The 26,323-nt window shown below is 35.0% G+C and overlaps 1 protein-coding gene across 1 annotated transcript in view; it reads right to left on the bottom strand.

Moving 5' to 3' along the window:
* The window catches only part of LOC136843499 (cilia- and flagella-associated protein 251-like), a 120,534-nt gene that overhangs the window by 86,053 nt on the left and 8,158 nt on the right, over nucleotides 1-26,323 (bottom strand). Inside the window, exons 2-5 of the mRNA XM_067112035.1 lie at nucleotides 24,789-24,944; nucleotides 22,864-22,982; nucleotides 19,095-19,127; nucleotides 18,518-18,700 (exon numbers count right to left, since the gene is read on the bottom strand). Of these exons, the coding sequence (XP_066968136.1) occupies nucleotides 18,518-18,700; nucleotides 19,095-19,127; nucleotides 22,864-22,982; nucleotides 24,789-24,944 (491 nt within the window). The remainder of the gene's footprint in view (nucleotides 1-18,517; nucleotides 18,701-19,094; nucleotides 19,128-22,863; nucleotides 22,983-24,788; nucleotides 24,945-26,323) is intronic.

Here is a 26,323-nt window from a genome sequence, read left to right on the forward strand (position 1 = left end):
TGAGAGTGAGAGAGAGAGAGAGAGAGAGAGAGAGAGAGAGAGAGAGAGAGCATAAAGATGTTTGTTGTGCACACAATTCATAGGTGTTATGAAATATGATAAAGCCACTGTTATGACATGTGAAAACGTATGAAGATAACCAAAATGTGAGCAAATACAGTTGAAAGTTTAGCTTTATTTTATAAGTGAGTTATATTTTCAAATAAGCTGACATGAAACAATATCCTACAACAGTAATCATTAGTTATCAGTACCCTTCTTTGTTATGAAACGTTTAGTTACCGGAAATTCCTAAGTAAACACCAATTTATGGATGAATCGATGATTGTCTAAATACCCTGCACGCCCATTGTACTCTTGTTTGTGTGGTTTAATGTATTATAATGCAACAATAACAATGGAGATGAATTCTGCTAACAATATTATTTCAACAGCATCAGTTGCTACATATATTCAGGACTTGTTGTGTTCAGGTGTTTGGTTATCCATTGCATATTACTGCTGGGGGGAGCGAAGTATGATTGCTCCATTAAATCAACAAGCAACACTTCAATGTATGACCAGCCGCATGCATCAGATAGTGATTGTGCTCTCCAAACTGGCGTTGTGTTCCTCTTCTTCTTTTATCTTTAGAATTTGTTGTGATCATCTTTATACCATATACTCACATATGCATATTTATTTTGCTTTACCTCTGATTGTTTAATTCTCTTCAATCTCTTTGATCCAGTTTTATCCAGGATGCTTGTAATCGTTTGAAGTAATGTTTTTCCTGGAAAATCCAAATGTTCTATTATATTCAAGCCTTTTCATCCCGTATATCACGCATCACCTAACAAATCTTCCATTTCGAGCAGTTCGTAATTGGCTGCCCACACTGATGGGGATGTCTGCTTGAATCCTAATTGGACTGTTTAGCGAAGGAATTACAAGTCGCCCCAGCTTCAAAATACCTCTAGCAAAATTGGTCAGGCTGGAAGCATAAAATCTTCAGGATAATTCGAAGAAACTGAGAGTTTGAGCACGCGACGCTGCCCTCACGTTTCTCGTTGGTTGCTACATTGCATAACGACATGATTTGTGTCTCACAATGTCTTTTTTTTTCTTTTAATCCTGAAGGCTGTTGCTTACTTTGTTTAAAGGGAAAACGACTCATGATTTTCTGATTTTCCCATAAGTTGTGTGAGAAAAAATACAGTTATAATTAGTTCGCTTCCGTTCGAAAACAATGCGAAGCTCGGAAAAATAGTATCTAACAAATAGTTATTTTTTACAACTAAACTATTTGCACGCGTTAACAGTCCAATTATTTAGCTGGGGAAAACTAAGGAAAATAAATGATTTTACTTCAACTGCTGGACAGAAAAAGTCAAGCAGACTTGGGGCCTTGAGGGTTGCGTAGCAGAGATCTCTGCTATTGACTGATGCCTTCACTGCATTACAAATTGCAATGAATTTCTGAGAATCAGAAGTTACCGCAAAGAAGGCTAAGCTTAGTCAGCTGATATACTAGAACGCCTCACGTTCACAAAAGGATTCTTGTTTGACATATTTCAAGCTTTCTATCTATTCAAAGAATAAGCTTTCGATTAACGAGAGAGAGAGAGAGAGAGAGAGAGAGAGAGAGAGAGAGAGACAGACAGACAGACAGAGAGAGAGGATGATTTTACTTATTCTGGTGATTCATATTTCAAATTTAAGGAGTTTAATTTTCTTATACAATTTTCAACTGATGCAAACCAAAGCACTTGGCATATAAATACAAGCCAGAAACTTCGTCGATATAGCTCTCTTCCAACAGCTCTAATTACACGAGGGTATGAAACATCCATAAATCGTACAGGGTCATCAATGCTCCTCTCTCTTCCATATCTTTTCATTGCTTTGCATATTGCAGAAATTGATTGAATCCGCGATCTCCTTGGAACTGTGGTCACTGTTGCTTCGCGCCTACCGTTTGCCCTCGTCCGTGACTATGCTCTTTTATGCATTTTTCTTGGTTTTTTTTCTATTTTCTGGTAGCTGACTCTTGGGGAAAGTCTAAATAGTTTGTGATGATAGTGCAGCATCTGTCGAAAGCACCACGCTAGAACCAGAGGGCATTAAAGTATCAAATCCTCTTTAGCTGCAAAGTTAAAAAGGGAAACGATTACCAAGAAGAGTGTCAGTATGGATTATGAAAGAACGGAAATGGTTGACTGATATAAGTAATAATGTGAAAATGTTAGGCATAATGGAAGAATGAGAAAGTGAAGTATTAAAATAAAGTGAAGAACGTAACATTGTGCATGCGAATATTTTGAAGGAAAGAAGATAGAAATATAAGCAGGAATACACAAAAAGATTCTTGAGATTACTGTCCTCTATGGATTTTAAGTGTGAATGATATAGATAAACGAAAGAATGAAAGAAAGAAAATGGATTGGAACTGATGAGACGTGTATTTGCATAAGATATGGAAATTATGAACTGAAACGAAGAGAAAGGTCATACATGAAGAAGTGACAGAAGTATAGTAGAGACGAAAAATGAAGATATATGCGCCGGAGAAAGAAGGTTGAACAGTAAGCTGGTGGAAAAAGTGCATAATGTGGAAGTGTTGAACCCAGGAGGTATTAAAGGGTAGGGAAATTACAGATAGCAATGTCCAAAACGGGATTTGAATAAAGGTACTGTAAGTAAGAATGTTAATTTAGAGGTTTTATGGTTATTTAGTCAGTTTAAGGCTCTGAAATAAATGTTGGTGTGGAAATATACAATTTAGATGCAGTAGTCTGGAAGGACGAGAGGTAAACTGAGAAAGTGCAGATGCGACGCGAGAGATGGAGTGAAAGGGACTTCACTTTCAGCAAGGGTAATTAGGCGAGACATAAAAATCGAGTAACTCATGCTTGTGTGAGGTAGACGTGCTGCTGATATGCTTCCCGTGAGGGTAAATGAAGCAAGTGATCCAGTGCGAGTTTTCGTCATAGAGGGTTTATCCTTGATATAACTATTTATCTGTCCTCTGGAGCAATCTTATCTAGAGACAACTGATCCCCAGTTTTGTTTTATATTCCGTCCGTTTTTCTTGTCTACTAATTCCAACAGCGAGGTCCAAGTAACAGTGAAGATAAGTTACGCCATTTCAATTGAAGGCTATGACCTTGACGTAATGTCCACAACGGGTCATATTTTCAACCTGGAAATTTCTCGAACAATGAACACACTTGAGGAAACAGAGATTTGCAATTTTCTATTTCTATCGTGAATCGAGGGAGCCACATTGGATGAATTTACTCACAAGAGATACTTATCGAAGGGGGATGGAATGATGCAGCGCTTATCGTTTATATACCAAAGCCTCACTAATCCTGTAATGATAATTCAAGATTTTTTGTTCTTTTTTGGGAAAAATCTCAAAAATCGTCTGGATAACAGTGGTGATAATGCTACCTTCGATCATTTTCAATATCTATAGTTAAAATTCCACGTTTGATTGGTATCTCCAGTTGTTGTTTACTTGCACCTTCAAGACAACAGTATTCTTTTCAAACTACTGTTAGAGGGAGCATTTATTTTATTAGTAGGAAAGGAGGCCACCATTTCTAACTTTGATAAATGCCCACTTTACATCGAAGTAATGTAATCAGATATTAAATGAAAATTAAGCATTGTCAAATTTTCAGCTAATGTGAAAGGTAATCTAAATATAATTTCCAGCAAGAGAGATTTTGTGAAACATAAAACTGAGTAACTCAGTGATTGTGTGAGGTAGACGTGCCTCTGATGAGCTTTGGTGATTATTTGAATAAGATTCATGTCCTGTAGCCTAACCAACTGATGATGGATCCTACTTAATTGCTTCTCGTACTATAATACTGTATCTCCGTTCTGTATGTATACATACATATATATATATATATATATATATATATATATATATATATATATATATATATATATATATATATATATATTTTTTTTTTTTTATTTACATAAGGATGGGGATGCAAAGGTAAACCATATACATTAGACTTAGGTATGAACGATTTTGGTGCCAAAGGGATACTGTCTTAATCTAGTGTGTCTGTTGTGCGACTCTTCTATCGCTATCACTTCCGTGGTATTATCTGTTTATCTCATGTCTGGTTCGTTATAAAAGAACAAAGTTAATTGACAAGGGAAATTTGGTAATATCATAAACTATTCTTTAGAATAATCTTAGGCTATCACTCAAGGTCAGTCGGCGACAGAGGGTTCTCAATTCAGAATTATTCAAACGGCAGCCCTATTGTCTTGACTGACCTGCACTGTATTTATCCAACTAAGGACAGTATTTCGGATTTGCATTTAATTGAAACCAGAGAGGAAGCAAAGGTATTTGAGCTCACCACGTTTAAGGGAAAAGTTTACCTTTGATTAAAGTTTCTTTTGTTCTGATGCCATGAGATAATGGCTCTGTGGACTTGAAATAGTGACGTGTAATGCCCTTCTCTTGACACCCAAAATAAGTTCTGTACAGCCATTGATTCCCTTTCGGAGGCTTAAAGGGAACTGATGGTTACTGCAATGCTTGAAGTATATTTGCAACATGTTGTGTTCCCTAGAGAAATTCTTACTTGTTCTAAGCTTGTTTGGGTATCGAGTGGTGACCTTTAATTATTTGTGGTGATATGATTTACCGATCAATTTGTTTCATTTTCTCACAATATAAGCATCTGAACTAAGACGTAAAAACTCTTATCTTTGCAGTAATTTTATAACAACTATTTAGCCATGCCTTGGTTTCTGTGTTTATCATCAGTAGCTATTGAACAGATTTTGCTTAGATGCCGTAAGACCAAAGACTCATTTCACTCAGCAATTCAGTGATGGTAATGCCTAGGTGTAAGTCATTAAATTTTACTACGTATGGGGTTTTTCTCATATCGTTAAATCATGTAAAGAAATTTCATATAAGGCACTGAAAACACATGACCTAGGTACTGAAGACAAGACAGACAGCGATTGACAAATCATTCTACATTGTGTACCAACCTGCTGCGATGAAAATACCCATAGAACAATAATAAGATATGAGTTTGGAATGAAGTTTTCAACATGATTAAAATGGTATAGTGCACATTTGTTTCATAAAACCTTCGATTAATCATACACTAATTCTTAGGTCTTTTCCTTGTCTTACTGTACGGTAGAATTAAATTCATCCAAATTTATGTACATGAAGAAGGAACAGACACATAGTCCAAATATGTCCTTGGAAGCAAAGACATTTTCTTAAATTTTACCTAAATATTGGCAGTCACCTTGATAGGTTCATCATATGGTTTAAAATGAGTCATTATGTAGATGAGCAATAACAATATTGGGTGGTTAACCCATACTGTATATAAATTCATAAGCGATCTGCATTAAATGTCAGAATGCTAGATACATTCCAAGAGTAAAGGGAGAACTTAATTAAATCTTCATAGTTATAAATGTTGCAAGGAGGCATAAGTACACGATTTAATTTGAAACGAAAACATTCTTTTTCCTGCTTAATTAATGAAGAAATGAACATAAATTTACTCATGGGGTCATGGAAAGTGAATTCAATTGATAAAGTCCTTATTAAATCCATCTCAAATAATAACAATATTCCGTATCAGAGGGAACTGTCTAGGAACAAATAGACCTCATATCTAATTAGTGACCCTTTGCAAATGCTTCTCCACTTCTAAGTCTTCGTAATTTTCCGACTGTTCGTTGTGCTTCGTCCCTTTCGCTTAATTAATTTCTCAAATAATATCAAATTTTAGCAACTAAACAAGCATACAGGCATAGGTACTGTATATACACGCACACATATACATACAGTACATTTATATATATATATATATATATATATATATATATATATAATATATATATATATATGTATATATATATATATATATATATATATATATATATATATATATATATATATGTGTGTGTGTGTGTGTGTGTATATACATATATATACGAGTATATGCACACTGTATATGTGTGTGTCTGTGTGTATGTAGAAACAATCTACTGTTCACTTTTATTTGAGATACGTATGTAATTGTAATAACCAAAATACCTTTTTAATTCTCGAACTGGTTTTAGGATTTTGGCTTTGTAGTGACAATCGTATCCAAAAGTGTGAATATTCGAGAAGTTAAGAGGTCATTGTAGTCATCACACACACACACACACACACACACACACACACACACACACACACACACACACATATATATATATATATATATATATATATATATATATATATATATATATATATATATTCATATATATGTATATATATTTATATAAAAGTGAATGTTTGTTTATTTGTTTGTCCATTATAGAAATCCAAACCGCTTGACAGACCCAGACAAAATTTTGCACACGGGGTCTATGTCACTTCTGAAAAGTTTGTAACTCAAATTCAAACCACCACCCCGTGACAGACATACGGGCACAGACAGAACAAATGAAATTTTCGTTTTTACGTTGCATTTTCCTTCAGCTTTCTGGGTTAATTGCCATATTTCTCCTGACTCTCCACCTTTTTTCCAGGTGCTGTCAGGCTTATGATTTCATTAAACTCCTCCCACTGCAAACCCTGTAATCAGTTTAGTACATCCAAAAAATTAAACGGAGGTGTTTGACTGTGTTAGAATTAGTTTCAGTCAATCACAAAGCAATATAATTCAAAATATAACCACACCAGTCAGACCTTACAATCCTCGCCACGAGTAGTAACAGACCAAATGTCCCGCATTAAAAAATTATTTGCGCCGAAATTACCAAATTTTTTCAGTGTTCATCCTAAACCAAACGTACCTTAATCGTACCTGCCAATAAAATACAAATTCTTGAGTACCCTGTGGTATTATCATCATCATATCTAAGTACTTGGTCCACGAAAAAAACTTCGTAGTTACGGGCACAACTTTGGAGATCAAGAACTAATTCATCGCCGAGACGAAGCAAATCCATCACCATCCGCGCATGAGTAATAGCAGACTAAATGCTTCTGTGACAAAACTATCCCCGCATTAAAAGAATTACTTGCGACGAAATTACCACACTTTTTTTAGTGTTCACCTTAAGCCAAACGTATCTTAATGAAACCTTGCCAATAAAATACAAATTCTTAGGTACCTTGAGGTATTACCATCATCATATCTAAGTACTTAATCCACTAAAAATCACTATATCGACAATTTCTGTATTAGAACATTCAGACTTCGGCCTACACTTTCCCTCAGAAACACCAAAGGACGAGGTGAAGCAGCTAGCCCTACATACCAGTGACGAAGAAAAGCAGTCAGCCCTTCCTGCTTGTGGAGGAGAAGTAGCTAAGCCCTTCCTGCCTGTGACAACGTGAAGTAGTCAGCCCTTCCTGCCTGTAGCGAGGACGAGTCTTCAGCCCTTCCTGCCCTCCATTTGAAAATAATCCGGGTTCTTGGAGAAACAGCATTTACTGCCTCATCCTGAAGACATCCCTTTTGTGACGCCTACGAGCCAGTGGTCATCATACCAGCAACATCCCTGCTGAGTTCCAGCCACCCTTCTGTGACGTCTTCAAGCCCAAGGTCATTATGCCATCATCATCTCTTCAGCTGAAACCCCAGCCACAAAGGATAACTTACCAACTCACCATTTAAGTATTAAGATTGCTCTACCTTGCAACCTGTTCCCCCATCTATAACTGCTTAGATTGATTTTGTTTAGTGTTACATTGAATGAGAGCAAAGGGGAAACAACATTTCATTTTCTTTGTAAATAAGGTTGTGAATAAATGTGTTGTAGTGTTGTGAGAGTTTCTTTTTATATTCATTTCCACATATTTCAATTGCTGGTGTTGAAACGTTAGTGTTTAGAGTCTGAAAGAACCTTGAGCGATTCTTGGATTGTGACAGATATCTCGTCAATGGCTTTTGTAATATATTTTTTAAATTGTAAAGAGATTTTATGGACACCCTGTATATATATATATATATATATATATATATATATATATATATATATATATATATATATATATATATATGTGTGTGTGTGTGTGTGTGTGTGCGTGTGTGTGTATGTATGTATTGAGTGTTAGTCTTTCCATCTTCCAGCGCTCTTGCTACTTCGTCAGATCTATATCTGAATGGAGTATTATATTCTTCATCAAGCCGCTGGCATGCTTCCGCAAATAGCTTGTTTACTGCTCCCATTTCAATTATTTCAACAATAGTCTCTCTCTCTCTCTCTCTCTCTCTCTCTCTCTCTCTCATTAGAATATCTAAATTATTATAAAGTAGATTCACCCAGTCGAAAAACGTACGTGCTGTACATGTGGTTGTTTTTTATTTTGTGAAATCCTTTCTCGTAGTTTTAGTTTCTGTTGCAATTGTTAATTAGCTTGTAATTCACACCTCACTGTCGAGCCCATTTACAATAGCATTACCCATTTCTTTGAAAGCTTCTCTTACCCATTTTATATATATTGCAGGAACAGACGTTGCCTAAATCATCTTCCATGCTTTTCTTCTCAGAATAAACAGAATCTTGGTATAGACGTTTGAGGAACAAAGACTGTCTCGCCCATCCTCTCCTCCTCATCCAAATTAGAGGTCTTCGGTCAATCGCATTTCTGTTTCTATCCCCATTCTTCCCTTTAATCTCTTGGCCTCCATATATATGCTAAGCAGGGTAGGTAAAATCACGCTCAAGTCCAACAAATGGAGAGAGATCACTCCCCTCAAAGTGATATTCTCGATATTCCGTATTTATGTCTTCAGTACACTTCTTTCGTAAAATAAAAGGAAATGCCCTTGGCCAAAAAAAAGAGAAAGATTTAAACATTGCATAGTTTTCCTTTCTACTCTCATGCATTAAAGCCACCTTTACTGATTGCCGTTTCATTATTATGTTCAGATGAAAGTAATCGCAGGGTCATGTACGAAGCTGAATTATTAGTGATATGGACTGCATATTACTCCTCTATGAGATGAAGCGAGTTGGATTATAGACCAAGATACATTATTTTGGATGCCTTTTTAATATAAAAAGATATAAAGAATCGCTATTAAGATAGATACTCTATGGGAAGCTTTGTATTCTTTAGTGCAGAGAGAGAGAGAGAGAGAGAGAGAGAGAGAGAGAGAGAGAGAGAGAGAGAGAGAAGCATTTGATTTTAACATTATTTTTTTCTGATTACTCTGTAAACAATAGCAAAGTATTTGAAAGTTTTAATACTAATTAGCTACAATAAGAGATGACAAAAACTATGTTTATGAGAAATCAAAAGACAAGAGAGAGAGAGAGAGAGAGAGAGAGAGAGAGAGAGAGAGAGAGAGAGAGAGAGAGAGAGAGAGAGAGAGAGAATCACAGTCGATCACTCAAACTTCTCTGTTTTATTTTTATAATATGCCATCGTTTCCTGAACCAAGTGCTTCGTGTAGAACTCTAGATACTTGCCTTGTCATTTATCAAGGCTTAACGGATGCTTTATTATATTTAAAAGATTTACAGCCCTTAAAACGCTGAGCATCTCCCATAATCTCGCTATTTACTCCTGCAACAAGAGCAGGATATAAATGATTTTTCCTTTAACATCAAACAGTGTTCCCAGCATATGCTATCATAAGACGTTGTGTTATCCCCAACAACAGCGCCAGACAGCACCTATAATACTTTATTGAATTCTCAGAACACCATTGAATTTATTACCGCAGTAAACTGTTGCCTACAAGACTATATGTTTACCTTCGCAACTCATTTACTGAAATATCTGAGCGCGTCACACAAAGCAGAGTATCGTATTTTTCAAGAGTCTGAAGGAGGTGGTTAAAGTTAAGCATACCTTAGTTTAACCAGACCACTGAGCTGATTAACAGCTCTCCTAGTGTTGGCCCGAAGGATTAGATTTATTTTACATGGCTAGGAACCAATTGGTTACCTAGAAACGGGGCCTACAGCTTATTGTGGAATCCGAACCACATTATAACGAGAAATGAATTTCTGTCACCAGAAATAAATTCCTCGTAATTCTTCATTGGCCGGTCGGTGAATCGAACGCGGGACCAGCAGAGTGCTAGCTGAGAAAGATACCCTCCCATCCAGTGAGGAACTATTATATCTAGCCATATCGTATCTCCATAGCACTGTAGATTTTACATAAAGCATCATAGTTTGCCCCTCATATGACAATCCTCATACTATCACGGTGTAGTTCTGTTACAGCAGAGAATCTGCCGCTAGCTAATTTAGGTCTTTTTTCTTCCAAGCATACCTCAAACAGGCGCTTGTGGGGAACTCTTGAATGCATTATTTTAAAAAGGTACCGTTAGGAGTTATTTGTTCGGCAGTAGTGAAGAAAGAATGACCACTGACGTTAATATATTACTTAATTCCCTGATTCTGAAACCTATGAGTGGTACTGTAAAGGTCTGAACAAAAAGTGTAGAGAAGTACGCTTTGGTCTAATGGCACCATATTATTTTGTTTCCCGCTTATTTACATAGTCATAAGGTAAGGGAGAAATTACTACCATGGTTTGAAGACTTAAAGTTTAAGATTTTTCGTGTACTAATCTTAACGCATTTGCTGAGATTGTGTTTTAGCAGTCAATTCTATTTAAATTTCAGTAGGATAGTCCGCACAATAAAAAGAATGGCCTTTGCGCTAAATTTTATAACACCTACATCTGTCTTGAAATTATGGGAGAGATTTTGCAGGAATATCTTTTACTTTCGTTTAGTGTGCGAGGGCCTTTTCATGTACTTAGGGCATGGAGGCACTTTTTGTATGTAGCTCTAAGGTACTTAATGACTAAGGTTCATAATGTAATTATTGTATAATGGTGTACGTCAGGAAACTGAAACTAAAGTACCAATAGAGTAACATATAAGTACTTTCATCGTAAATCCAGCTTTTTGCCAGTTGGAAAGAGCAAGGCTCACTATATACAGTTCAGTTCCACTTTAATAAATCTTGGAATTAATTACAGCACATCCTTCTCTGATTCAACGTAAGATCTTTTATTCAACCAAATTCATTTACTTCATGAAGGAAGTGAAATACTCCAAAGATTGTTCTGAGAATCTATAATACTTCCCATAAGTTAACACGTTATAAGTTTAATGGGGTCAGTCATAACTGTTCTAAAGTATTCATTATGACGGGTTAAAAAAAAATAGTTCCGAGTCATCAGCTCATGTTTTATGCTCGTGTGTTTTTTTTTAAGGTGATATTCATTATGGATAAAGGGGCTACCTTTTACGCCCACTTGCATGACGAGTATTCTAATAAACAGAAAAGCGAAGCAGCCCTACATCTAGCCTTCATAATTATATCCTGCAGGAAAATATGTATTCACTGGTTGATTTGAAAGGAACACCTTCCCTCTTCTGCCCTAATTAAGACAACAATCAATACAGAGAATCTGATGTTTAGTTGGCAAGTTCTTCATTAACCCTGTGTGGGAATTATAACAGTATTCCTTGTCATTGGGGACTGCTTGGGGTGTCATTGACCTCCTATCTAATTATAGTTCCTTTATTAGCTGCTTCTCAACATAAGACTTCACATTGCTCCCAATGTACAGGACAACGTAACCATTTTTCTAAATAAAAATAAATTTTGCACGTATTTGAAAGGTTTTATAGTTATTGTGTAAAACTATATATATATATATATATATATATATATATATATATATATATATATATATATATATATATATATATCTATATTTATATATATCTATAAATTTATATATATATATATAAATATATATATGTATATATATAAATATATATATATATATATATAAATATATATATATATATATATATATATATATATATATATATATATATATATATATAATGTATATATATAAATATATATATGTATGTGTGTAATTATATAATCAAAAATAAATATATCGGATATAAATATGTTGCATAATCAGAGATGTTAGTTGTTCCGTCTAATTAAGGAATCAAAAATAAAGATATCGGATTGTTAATACATATGCATAATCAGAGATGTTAGTTCGGTTCCGTATCATTATGAATCTAGCAAAATATGTTGTACAATGATCATATGCATAGTAAATTATATATATATATATATATAATCTATATATTAATATAATATACACACACACATACATATATATATATATATATATATATATATATATATATATATATTCATATAAATCACTTAATAGTACAGTTCTCGTAGAGAAGTAGATTAATAATAGTGTGATGCGTTGGTCTGGTCTGTGCTAAAGCTCCCAGAGCCAAAGTTCTTAAGGTGCGGGAGAGTATAGAGCGTGATTATCTCGTATTTAAATCCCGTGCTTAAACAATTTTTTTTTATTTTTTTTGCCTTTAGAGACACACAAAACACACTGTCTTGACTGGTACGTTGATAAAACGGGAAGTTACAAACAAACTCGAAAATTTACAATCTTTTACGCTAAATTTAGATACTTCTGTACGAGATACATGTTATGTTTCAAATGTCCTTTTGATACCAACTCCTTCCATTTTTCCATTATGTTGGAAAGGAATTTCTCCAGACTTCTCTGCGGTGCTCTCGTCGATTCTGCGATCATTCTCAAAGGGCAATCTTCCTTTAGAGAGAGAGAGAGAGAGAGAGAGAGAGAGAGAGAGAGAGAGAGAGAGAATGTGGTTCGAGAACGCTTAATGGTCTACGAGTGAGATATTAATGGGTATTCCATAAGATTAAATAAGTTTAAAAAACGTTAATTCACACCTTATAAATCTTTCGCCGTGGAAGTCATACTTCCTAGTGTATCGAGTTTCTTCATGCAAACTCATAAGTTAAACAGTAATAAAAATGAATGATAAAGTAGCGACAAGAAGTAAAGAACTCGTGAACAATAGCAAATTAAATTACAAGAAAAGTAATTAATTCTCACGAATTCTGCGTTGCATGAGGATATCAGTGACAAGAGAATGAGCTCAGTTTTAAACGAGTCTTATTTGGTGATGGATGGGACATTAACATGTTAATTAAAAGAGAGAAGTGTGCAGAATTCATCTTCATAGCTGTTTGAATTGCTTTTGTTTGATTGTAATTCCGCCTCCATTGGCTATAAAATGAATTTCGTAAATGACGCTGATAATTCTACTGCCAAATGTGAGCGGAAATTTACCAGACATCCGTTCGTTTGTTGGGAACAAGTCTCTTTTTTGCTTCTGTTTTCATTTATCTCTAAAATCCACAGACTCTAAGATCTACAGTATGTTACCTTGAAGTAGTATACGCCGGTTTAGAAATTATTACTTTACTAGATTATCTATCAAGTTTCTCAGCAAGCCCATTGCGGTAGCAAATTATTATTATTCAAGCTTAAAATAAGCGAGTCTCTGATTAAATATGAATATGAAGTTGTGTATGCAATGTGCCCTTTAATTATATTATAAGTTTTAGGATATTTAAGTTTGTACATTTTGATTAAACCTGAGTGAATGAACACTAATGGATCCTTCCATGTAGCATTCGGTCTCGTTAGGTTGTTCTTTGCTCATGATCGAGATCAACAATAGGAACCTAACTTTTCAAAATAATTTGAGTTGGGTCGATGTTAGGTCTATGCGTTTCGTTGCATGTTTGTGACCGGATTCAGGTTCAAATCTAGGCCAAATGAATATTACTACTTGGTCTGGCTGAGGTATGTTCTTTACACGTTATCTGCGTTTATTATTATTATTATTATTATTATTATTATTATTATTATTATTATTATTATTATTATTATTATTATTATTATTATTATTATTACTACACTTTGTAACAGAATTAGTGCACAAGCAGCAGTCACAAGTATTTGTGATATTCTTTGTCTTGGTAATTTTATTTTGCTTGCTATCAATTTTGCTTAACATCTTACGAGAAGAAACATTACTTTTGATAGGGGTACGTTGAAAAGCGATTTGTGGAGGTAGCACCCAACTGTTGGTGGATTAGTTCCTTGTTACATCACAGAAGATTCTCTTAATCAGTTCAGCTTTTTCAAGGCTATGCTTTTAAATTCGTTTGCTGGACTTTAATATTTCTGATAACAAACAGTCGGCTATTGTGTGCTTACAGCATTAATCAATTGTGCTTAGCTTCTGGTAACCAATGCTAATTTTTCTCTTGATCTATGACGATTGATTTTGTTAAAGGCTTATTGGCCAAATATTTGCGTCTCTAACAATCTTGCCTATTTCAGTTAGGGTTTTCCTACTATCCTTGGGTATTAACGTGACTGCCTTCGGATAACTGTATTAGTGACTGAGTGATGATTCTTAGTCAAAGTTGTTATAAATTTGAGCGAATAACATAAAGAAACCCTAGCTGGAATTCAAAGTCAGCCACATCTATAAACTTAACGGTTAGTGTTTTCCTTCAATCTTTGTTGGTAATTCACGTTTCAGAATTTACTTGAAAGAATCCTTTGTTTCCTAAATGTATTAGTGACTTTGCAGTTGTTTCTGAAATCAGTTGCACTGCTAACTTACCATTCATGGGATGAAGGCCATGGACATTTATATGCTTCTGTAGAAGTTAATACGATCTCATTTTAGATAGCTGAATTTCAGGTGTATTAGTTTTACTTCACAGTCCCTCATATTTGTTCATTTATCACCTTTTCCAATAACTTGTCTCTCTTTGGAACCCTCTTGAGTGTATTGTCTGTTGACTCTGTCTATAGTGGGTTTCTGCTGAAGATTTAAAGATAGAAAGAAAGAAAGAAGGAAGAAAATAAACAGCCATCATGATCTGAGAGTTTGTGGTGATCCTTATTTGCCGGTGGGGTAATGTCCTTAATGAAATTGAAATTACTTCAGTGAGTCATATACCTGAATTCCATTCTCTGTGTCATTTAAACATCAGTTCATTTTCACCAAGTGAGGCTGGAGCTCAAAAGGAGGACATCCTAAAGAAGTCTGTTCGTAGTTAGAAGGAATAAAGTTAAAAGGGGAATCCAACTGATTACTAATGAACTGATCTTAATTGACACTAGAGTTAGGGGGACACTTCTTCACCAGTTCTAGTAGCGAACCGGACCAATATACCAACCAAAATAGAAATCTTTATGGAAGTTGTAACATTATACACATACCAACACACACACACACACAGACACACACACATACATATATATATGTATATATATATACAGATATGAACATATATATATATATATATATATATATATATATATATATATATATATATATATATATATAATAAATCAGCTAAAAAACGTCCTTTAATATCCAATTCGCTCTACCTCGGAAATAATATATTTTCATATATGTTACCGAAGGGGAATTTTTAAGTTGATAATAAGCTCGTCGTCCCGTGGGCTCGAACCAACGAAGGATAAGAACTCAGGACTACAGTGGACGCTTTAATCCACACAGCCAGCAAGTGAGGTATAAGTGGATATCGGCTCTCACCTACAAATCCCCGTCGAACTCAGGTGTTTGTATTTAGAGACGATATCCACCCACCTCTGCCATGTTAACTGTGTAGTGCGTTTGTCGCAAGCAGCCATATTATGAATTTTTATCACATCACCGTGATTCATATACAATCAGTAAGCTACAAACGTCCTTTGTAGCTTACTGATTGTATATGAATCACGGTGATGTGAAAAAAAGTCAAATATATATATGTATGTATGTATGTTACACACACACACACACACACACATATATCTATATGTATGTATGATTACTATATATTTAGCAGAAATTCCAACATCCGAACATTAAGACAGTTATTGAAGAATGGTGTATTAGTCATGAAAAGGAATTAAGAGTAGTACGGATTCACATTTCCCCCCCTCTAACTTTCTTTTAATTCCAAACATGACGTAGGTTTCGTTACTTGTGTGGAACCCTATATTAAGTGAGCTCAGCAATACCTTAATCCATCATTTTCAGTGCAGTTTAGCGACTCAGATATTTCATACTTTATTTTCACTTTTAAGCCTCCTGCTTAGTGAGATGATTATTTTTTGTCTTGCTGAGATAAAAGAGCGAAACTGTATTAAAATTCAGAAATGCTACTCATTATTACAAATTTTCCGGCCACGGCAAAGTCAGAAACTCAAAGGGAAAGTTATTATCAACGTAATTGGGGCTCTTTTTCAGAGGGCTTTTTTCCGTTACTTTATTAAGCAGGCGTTTTATGCTCAATAGAATTTTTTACGTTTTATATATTTCTTTTTTATTCCGTTCTTTTATTTGATTTTTATTTAGCAGAAAAAAAATGAAACTCTGATCGTGGTGCGTGGATTCATATTTTTACACATATTCATGAAGCATTTCCTTTTCTTTCGGGAGTCAATCAATGTCTTCCTCTTGATGCGTCATTAATTGAATTATATCTTCCTCGTATCCACAGAAGATCAAATTAGTGGTTTTAGAGGCTGGGTATTAGTGGCTCAAACATGATGTTTTGAATCAGTTAATCACCACCGTTCAGCTGGGTTTCGTCTTAGCAGACTGAATGTCCTTCACTTCGTCAGTTCATCTTGCTTTTGATTTTTAGGAACCTGTAAAAGTCTTTAGTTTCACGGTTATTTTTTTTTTTAAACCGTCATCACTTCTCAAGTGAAGGAAATAGTTCCATAAATTAATGAAGACTCTGAGGGAGAAAAATGGTGTATATTTATAGAACTCTCTCTCTCTCTCTCTCTCTCTCTCTCTCTCTCTCAGAGAGAGAGAGAGAGAGAGAGAGAGAGAGAGAGAGAGAGAGAGAGAGATTCTACAATTGAAGGAAATGGCTCCATGAATTAATGAAAATTCTGAGCGAGAAAAATGTATATTTAACTCTCTCTCTCTCTCTCTCTCTCTCTCTCTCTCTCTTTTTATCTACCCCGTGAGAGCACTGTCCTATAGCTGTCGCATTTCATGAAGTGATGAGGATGATAACGTTTCTAGATCATTTCTACCGTAGTGAAATTTCTATCAGCCTTTATAATTAACCGTTTTCCTACCTTTCTCTTAATATTATTTGTCACCGACATTCATAATTGCGGTATTATGAATGCGCTGATTTGAAATTCGCAGAGCCCCAAAAACATTTCAAAACACAATTCCCCCCTTTTTTTTCTGTGTTCCTAATGAAAATGACGCCGGTCCATATTGCAATTTAATAACTTCCAGTTGAAGTTATGGCTTCAACTGAGTTAATGATAATGTACACCCGCTTTTTTTGTGTCCTCTTTGGTTTATACAGTGATATTGGACTCATATATATGTGCATATATTGAAATGAAATGCTAAAAATGACATTCGATTATATATATATATATATATATATTATATATATATATATATATATATATATATATATATATATATACATAAGATTATTTTTACTTCAAACCTTATGATCCTTATAAAGGGGCGGCTTTAGAAAAAATAGGGTTCGTTATCAGCGTCACACATGAACATGTAATATGTATATCTAATTCGTAAAATAAATAATTTCTAGAAAAAAACGGATGGCTCGATTTGAGTTAAGGACACAGTTATTGACACGACAGTCGTTTATTTTCGAGATAAAAAAAAAAAAAAAATGTCAGTTTACTTTTAAGATAAAGAAAATATTGGGACAATGATTTACTTTCAAGATATAAAATAACAGATAGTCGTTTGCTTTTAAGACGATAAAAATATTGGGACAATCATTTACTTTCAAGATATAAATAAAAATAGATAGAAAATATGTGAAAGAGTTTATGAGTATGCAGAATACAACGAATGATTTTGTTCCTTTATGCAGAATAAAAGGATTAGGGACACACTTATATTCTTTTTAAGTTGCCGTTCTTCTGTGGGAGCAGCTGAATACATTAATCTTCTTTACTCTCCCGTCGGTTTTAAATAGTTATTCAAATACTTGTTTCTAAGAAGTAGAAATATGTCATAAACTGTGATATTCTTTGCCCTCGCCATATCAAAATAATTTTGTGTGTGCTCAAGAGAGAGAGAGAGAGAGAGAGAGAGAGAGAGAGAGAGAGAGAGAGAGAGAGAGAACGTTCCTTTTATAAATGACAGAGTCAACACTGGAAAATTTTCTTTTAATGGACATGTCCTGTGTAACAAAATAACATCCTAAATGAGAGAGAGAGAGAGAGAGAGAGAGAGAGAGAGAGAGAGAGAGAGAGAGAGAGAGAGAGAGAGAGAGAGAGAGAGAGAGTACCTTCCTTTATAAATAACAGAATTAAAGACTGGAAAATTTTCGTTTAATGGGCATGTCCTGTGTATCAAAATAACATCCTAAATGTTTTAAATAAAAACGTAAGAAAACATAAGTAAAACTAGAAGTGATTTCCTGTTACAACTACGAGGTGCAAAAATTCATCGCCACGCTTCAGTGGGCATCCGCCTTTCATTCTCGATTTTTCTCATATCTCTCCCCTTTCTTAACCCTATCTTGTGGCTTTCTTATCCTACTCACTCCTTCCTTTCCCTCTTCCTACACTTCCGCCCTTCTCACGCACAACGTCTTTCTTTTCTCCACCTTCCACCTCCTCCTCCTCCTCCTCTCCTCCTCCTCCTCCTCTCCTCCTCCTCCTCCTCTCCTCCTCCTCCTCCTCCTCCTCCTCCTCCTCCTCCCTCCTCCTCTCCTCCTCCTCCTCCCTCTCTCCTTCTCCTTTTTTTCTCTACAGGTAACCAGTGAAAGGTTATGCTGTGTTTTCAGTCACATCGCTCCTTTATGTGTTCCTGCGTGCTCGTTTTCCAGTGAAGAACAAACTTTTTTAGTTGTGCGAGAACGTTATATTATGAAAACCCCTTTCTCTTAAAACAGGACTTTTACAATCATTTTCCATATTAAAGTATAAAACCCGATGAAAGGGAAGGCTTATCTTTGAAAAAACAAAATTTTATTAGACATCGTTTTTTTGTCATACAAGATTCTCTTCCTTTGTGAGTCTCTTTACCTTGCCTGATACCTCTAGACTCAGACATTTCTTCTCTGTCGTACATATAATGCAATTTTGTAACGCTAGCGAGAGAGGTGCAAGATGAATTAAAATTCGCCATCTTTGTACTCACGAATGTGGCATTGGTCACACGCAAGAGGATACACTGGAAGAAAAAGAAAATGTTGGATGCAGCAGCATAAGTAACCGAATAAATAACTTAATTTTTGTGTTCCTCTAATATGTTTGAATTTTGATCACCATTTCTCGAGTAGTAACACGAACGGGTGGCGTGAAGAAAATTTAATCCTCCAATATGTTTGAATTTTGATCACCATTTCTCGAGTAGTAACACGAACGGGTGGCGTGAAGAAAATTTAACAATCTATTGAAAAGGACTTGAGTATTCTGTTATACCCATTCTGAAACACAAGCACAAATGAACGCTAAAAACTAGTTTCTAAAATCATCGATTACTTTAAAAGCACGAAATCTTCAATGTGCCAAAACTAAAGATCAATAAACTAAACTTTACGGCCGATCTTGGACTCAGGAATTGTCATGAACTTTAAATTCTATGTAAACTGACGTCGGTCGGCCCGAAGCTCGTGACGGATCTTTTGTTTCAGCAACACTAAATAATGTTCCAATTCTACTTCGAAGACATTCCTGTTAGTTTTTGAAGGAAGTTCCTTTCGTATTCCTAATCAGATGCGAAATAGATTAAACTTTGTCTCAGTCATGTGAATTGGAACTTAAAGTTGTCATTCCAAAACGCTAAGCATTGTTACAACTTTAAAAAGTCAAATTGATGGTAGTTAGTGGAAGCTGTTTAACCCCTTGGTTTCTACTGCAGAGTTTTCAGTCTTAGCGCACATTCATGCGTGTGTCAAAGCTTGTTTTTCCCTATAAGGAACTTTCTCTAGAAATACAGAAAAGTCATACTCAACAAGAAAATTTCTACATTTATAAAATCTCTTTCTCTTGAGGAAGGATTTACACAATGAGGGAAAACAGGAGAGTTATTAAAATTTCCAACAATACAAGATTTAATGAAAATAAAAACGTGTCCTTAGGTAAAAGTTATATCACCTTATTTCTTCTTTCATAAGAAAACATCTTTCTGTAATAAGTAATTAATGCTTGCTAGATCCTGGAGCATTGAAGCATCTTTGGGTTTTGCCCTCTCTTGTATGAAGAAAGGTGTACGTTTGATTCTAATGAGAGAATACGAATTGATTCTTCGGATAAAATGACAAAACAAGTATCATTGATCTTAACTAGTCGAGCCTATGCAATAAAGATACTCTTTAAAATTGAAAAACTAACATTCTAATTTTGAATTAAAATTTTTTCCAGTACCGGATTACTGGGTAACAACTTTAATATAGGAACCAGTGGTTTGGAGTGAAAATCCTACTGAGACATATTTGCAGCACACATACATACAATTCGACACCCTTCGCTTCCTTCAAAGTTATGGATTCCTAAATGTACCTCAGTTCGTTAAGTTCAATAAGCCAAAGCATTTACGGCTGAGCTGGAACATAGTTAATGTCATTAACTTGCAACTCTATTTACACAGACGCGCGTCGGTCGGAAGCATTTCACAGATCTTTTGTTTTGACATTTCTGTTTAGTATTCCAAGTATCGTCCAAAGGCATACTAGTTAATTACTGAATGAATATTTCTATTGTATTCCTAATGAGCAATTAGACAGAACTGTCAAGCTCGTTTGCCTCCTGTCAGTCAAATAAGAAGGAAGTTGAAATTATCGCTATCTGATGGTCAGCCAAGCCATTGTTTCTCTTTCCATGCGGCGAGATGGATGGACTATACCCCAAAATACCCCAAGTCCATTTCATCGGCCGGAAAGCGCTGCCAGACGCACTAACATGGCTAACTTTAACCTTAAATAAAATAAAAACTACTAAGGCTAGAGGGTTGCAATTTGGTATGTTTGATGATTGGAGGGTGGATGGTTAACATACCAGTTTGCAGCCCTCTAGCCTCGGTAGATTTTAAGATCTGAGGGCGGACAGAAAAAGTGCAGACGGACAGACAAAGCCGGCACAATAGTTTTCTTTTACAGAAAACTACAATGGTAGAATTAATAAAATCAAAATTATCCTTTAGTGAAATGACAAAACGTATATATATACAGTGTATATATATATATATATATATATATATATATATATATATATATATATATATATATATATATATATATATATATATATATATATATATATAGAGTGAGTGGTGTTATCATAACACCACTCACTGTATATGATTTATGATGCGTCATAACACTGTTATGACGCATCATATATCCCGTTTATTTTTTTTCCCAGTTGAACACCCTACCGGTGCCTTGTATTTAATGTAATTAGATCTGTATGTTAAGCCTGCTGATGTAAACTAAAAAAGATACAAATTACTTTTGCACACACCATATGTATTTATATAATAAATTAATATAAAGTAGATATTTTCCTATGTTATTCAGTCATAAAGCTAATATTCAATTAGATTTTTAATCAGCCTTACTTGATGGACATACTAGAGGAGTAATATATATATATATATATATATATATATATATATATATATATATATATATATATATATATATATATATATAATATATAATATATATAACATATATATATATATATATATATATATATATATATATATATATATATATATATATATATATATATATATATCCCCTTTCACAGGATTCTCCTTTTGTACTGAGAAATAATAATCTTTTTCATTTAAGACTTTCACCTTCTTTTCTCCCTTTTCAGTTCCTTGCATCATTTAGTTTCTCATTCAAGTTAAAAAAAAATTACCACTTACAGGTTACAGATGTGTTATTTCTGACCATTCTAGTTACAATAAATATGCTGTGACAAATAGGAAGAAAACTTCGTAAGGATATGAATTTTTATTGAAATATGGACAGTGATGACAAGAATCCTTCAGGATACTTCATTTCCAGGCCTTACCAAAATTTGCTACTATCCATTTCAGGGACCGCGAGTCATCGTTTTTCTCATATATCTTTGAAACTAATTATTTGATCGAAATGGTACTCTGGCACAATTACAAGACACCTCCAGCTAATGTTTGGTAATAAATTGCATCGTCATATGGCGTTAGTTAAGGCGTTTACTCCTGACTTTTAAAGGCAAAGTCGCATGAGTTAACAAGACTAATCTAGGCAGTCGAATGTCCGCTATCCTCCATAGACAGGAAAGGGGGTGCGGAGATGAGGAGACCAGGAAAGTGGGTTGAGGGAGGGATGAGGAGGGGAAGGGGGAGGGAGGGAAGGGATGGGATAAAGGAACTCTGAATGCATAGTTTGGCGATGCTTGGCAACGCCATGTAAGTCAAGAGTATTTAAAATGCCTTAGCTAACACCATTTGACAATGCACTATATTACCAAAAATTAGCGGGAGGTGTCTTGTACACTGTGCCAAAGTATCATTTCGATCAAATAATAAGTTTCAAAGATATTTCAGAAAAACGAAGACTCGCGGTCCCTGAAAAGGGTGGTAGTGTGCAATATTCCATAATTCTATAACTGGATTTTCCATAAAAAGAAATCGTGTAGCTTCATGACGATTAGGAAAACTAAAGACGTTCCCGTTTCTTTTTCTGTTTACCCAACACTTGTAATGGTTGACATGTATTTTCGTGTTTATGTGGGAGGAATTTCACTGCACTGATCATCCGCCTTTAGCTGCGATTCCACTCATATCACTTTCCTATTTCCACACATAAATCATTTATCATCTGTTCTCTTTTTTCTTTCCTCCTCCTCCTCCTCCTCCTCCTCCTGCTCCTTCAACTGTGTCAGATTTGGCATTATTTCCGATCACCAACCCTCTTCTCTTTCTCGCCGGTAGTCTGAGCAAATTTCTTCAAGTCCTTGGCTTCCAATGCACTTCTTTCAGTTCCTAGTGCAGCTTCGTGTACGTTCCAGCATCCGGAGAGAGCTTCCTCTTTTGGGACGAATAAACCATCATTTAAAAGGAGAACTTTTAAAATAAAGAAATAACCTTTTTCTGAGAAATAATCATTACTAAAGGACAAAATAGAAAAGTTGGGAAAATGTTCATATATATGAACTTATTCAGATCAAACGTTTTCTCGGGAAAAGTTGCATAACATATATTTCCCTCTTTCCTTATGAAAATAAATTATGCCTCTCAGATGACTTCGCCTTGGCTCATATACGACAAGTGAGGATGCATTTCTTTTATGTAAGTAAAGTACGTATTTATCTTTATTCGCATGGAAACATGTTAACCTTATCAAACGTTTTCGCTGTTTACGCGCTGTGGTATGCCAGAAACACTACGAATTTATTTTTTTTATAACTCGGGCTAGAAGGAAAGAAGGTAGCCTCGAAAGTTTGCCCACCTATCCTGAGCAACTGAATATTGACTAAAAAAATAAGATTTGAACAGGTAGACAGCATGAAAATAAATTCGATTGAAATTTACCTAAACATTAATAACTTAACTCTACTTCGAACTGGACTGTACTCGTATAGTGTGACAGCCCTAAAATAAAAATCATAGAAATTGTGAACTTTGTAATAAAAGTACTAAATCTGATGCAGCTTTAGCCATAGGTACCTAACAAAATACTTAAGTTTCAATATGTCGCCTATTGTAGAAATTTTCATGATAGTTACCACGACTGCTATGGGACTAAAAATTTTAAGGGTGAGCAGACCAGTCCGACTAGGATGACATTTGTGTCATATATCTATTTTCACGATGGAGTAGGGAAATTTGGAAGTTTAGAATTAATCAAGAACTGTTAACCTCATGATCAACTAACACGGTTCTCCAAATATAAGAAAAATCTTCCCCATTGGAGATGGGAAAGGATGACCAACTACAGGAGAAAATTCCTACTGAAAACGAAGATTTTCAAGTGACCTTTCCTCTCCCATAAAACATCTTTATATACCTGCTTTTACGTATGTTAATGGTTTTAGATAAATGGAACTTGTGTTAGTGGCAGCTGGTTTTTTACACTTGTATTTCACAACATAATTTTTATTTTTATATTTGCAAGAGAAAAATGCATACCTGCATTAGCCTTCATCTGGTCCAAAAGTGGTTCATGCTGATTTCGTATGGTGCCCTCTTAACATTCTTGTCTGGGGTAGCCTTGGCTGGAGAAGTTTACTAAACAATAAACCTCTCATTGGTAACATCATCCCAGCCTCGGCTGTTTTCTGTATAATCTAAGTCATTCATTGAGAGGTATAATAAAACTCTTTCGTGGCCATTAGGTTTTCTGGGGCCGAAGACCTATTCAACATAGTAAGCGCAAGATAGGAAAAAGAGTCCATACAGTCTTCTCTGCATTTTTTCAGTGGAACACTGGATGCACAGGTGCCTTTTCAGGCGCCACCCTAACTGTAATTTGATGGACTGCTATGTGGTGAAATATTGTTCATAGCATTTACTTAAGCTTGAGATAGCTGAATTTGACAAAGATTGTACCATCTGGTCTTTATTACCGGGAAACTTGCGTAGCGCACAGTTATTTCGGCATCTTCTGGGAAACATTAATGCACTGGCCCCACCGAACAGGAGTGATTGGTGTACACCTGTTCAGCATTTGCGATACGTAATCCATCCTCTTTATTGTCCTGCTCATTTAGTCTGGCGAAAGTACCTTCCTCAGAGGACATAAGGATGTCTCCTCCCCTACTGTAGAGTGATCTGTGTTATTAACATCTAATTCCAGCTGTTTCAGTAGCGGTTTGTTGAGAAGAGGAAGTTCACCTATCTTGAAGTGAGGTTTTTCTCTTAATTCTACGTGGATTGTCTCCTCTATTGTAGAGTGATCTGTGTTATTAACATCTAATTCCAGCTGTTTCAGTAGCGGCTTGTTGAGAAGAGGAAGTTCAGCAATCTTGAAGTGAGGTTTTTCTCTTAATTCTACGTGGATTTTTTATATGAAGGACAAGCTCAACTAACGTGATGTGAAAGGCTGATACTCCTTTTTGTCATCCTCTGTCGTCAAGGCCCGCTTCCAGTCTTCTCGTGAATAGTACTTGCTTGTCTGTGGCGGAAGTAGATGTAGTTCACCATGACTTATTGTCTCCCTAATGGTACTGCTGACAAAAGAAAAAGAAGAAGAATATTGACTGTTATTAATGCATAATTCGACGTGTGATAAAGAAGGAATCTTGAGATCATTTGTGAAATTCCAAACTCGATCTTTACATAACGAGAAATGCATGATTTGGCACAGGGTTCATCCTGATCAGAGTACTCTGTTCAAATACAAATTTCGTACAAGGTCGTCATGTTAAAAAGTCCACCCTCTTGAGTTGTTTAATAATAATAATAATAATAATAATAATAATAATAATAATAATAATAATAATAATAATAATAATAATATCCTTTATTTCAGCTCAGGCCCATATACATGGAATATACAAATACAATACACACAATCTAGATACATAACATGATAAAAAATAATAATCGGCAGTATCCACACAATTGCCGAAGAAGTAGAAAAGATAGAATTCATAATAATGGTAATGACAGTAATTATATGAAGAATAATAGTAAAAAAATATTAAAAATGATAACAATTAAAAATACAAATTGCAGACGATTAATTTCCAGCTGGGGACCTTAGGTGGTTACAAAAGTCAGGCCCAGAAGGCTAAATACGAAAATTGAAAATAGCAGAACTCTACAATGATATTAATCACAGTAATGATAAAAAATGAGAATACCAGTAATAACAAGAAGCGTAGAAATATAATAATAATAATAATAATAATAATAATAATAATAATAATAATAATAATAATAATAATAATAATAATAATAATATTGAAAAAGATGGCTGTATTATGCGAATTTATCTTATACAGGGTCTTTTCTATTTTCCTTATAATTCGCTTTTCAGGCTCAGCGATGTTGGTCAGCAACTGGCCGATATTTATAATGGAAAAGGATAATGTGTGGAATGCGGGAAGTCTTTTATTGAAATATCCTATCAGAAATCCTTCGTGGTCTGGATTCAGGTTCTTCTATTTCAGGATGTAGAAGAACCCGAATCATGTTCCCAGTTGCACATAGTTTACGACGCCTCTGTCCTATGTCTGCAGTATCTTTTAGGTCGTCCCTGATAATGTGGCCCAAATACGGAAATTCATGCACGAATTCCAGACGATGATTTCCGAGGAGAATTTGTGGTTCTGCAATATGCTTAAGTGATCTCAGGAGCAGCGACATACACTGGGTCTTGGTTTCGTTGTATAGGATATCAAATTCCTCTGCATATTGGCGGCAAG

The sequence above is a fragment of the Macrobrachium rosenbergii genome, chromosome 11 (assembly GCF_040412425.1).
Source record: "Macrobrachium rosenbergii isolate ZJJX-2024 chromosome 11, ASM4041242v1, whole genome shotgun sequence".
Classification (NCBI taxonomy): domain Eukaryota; kingdom Metazoa; phylum Arthropoda; class Malacostraca; order Decapoda; family Palaemonidae; genus Macrobrachium; species Macrobrachium rosenbergii.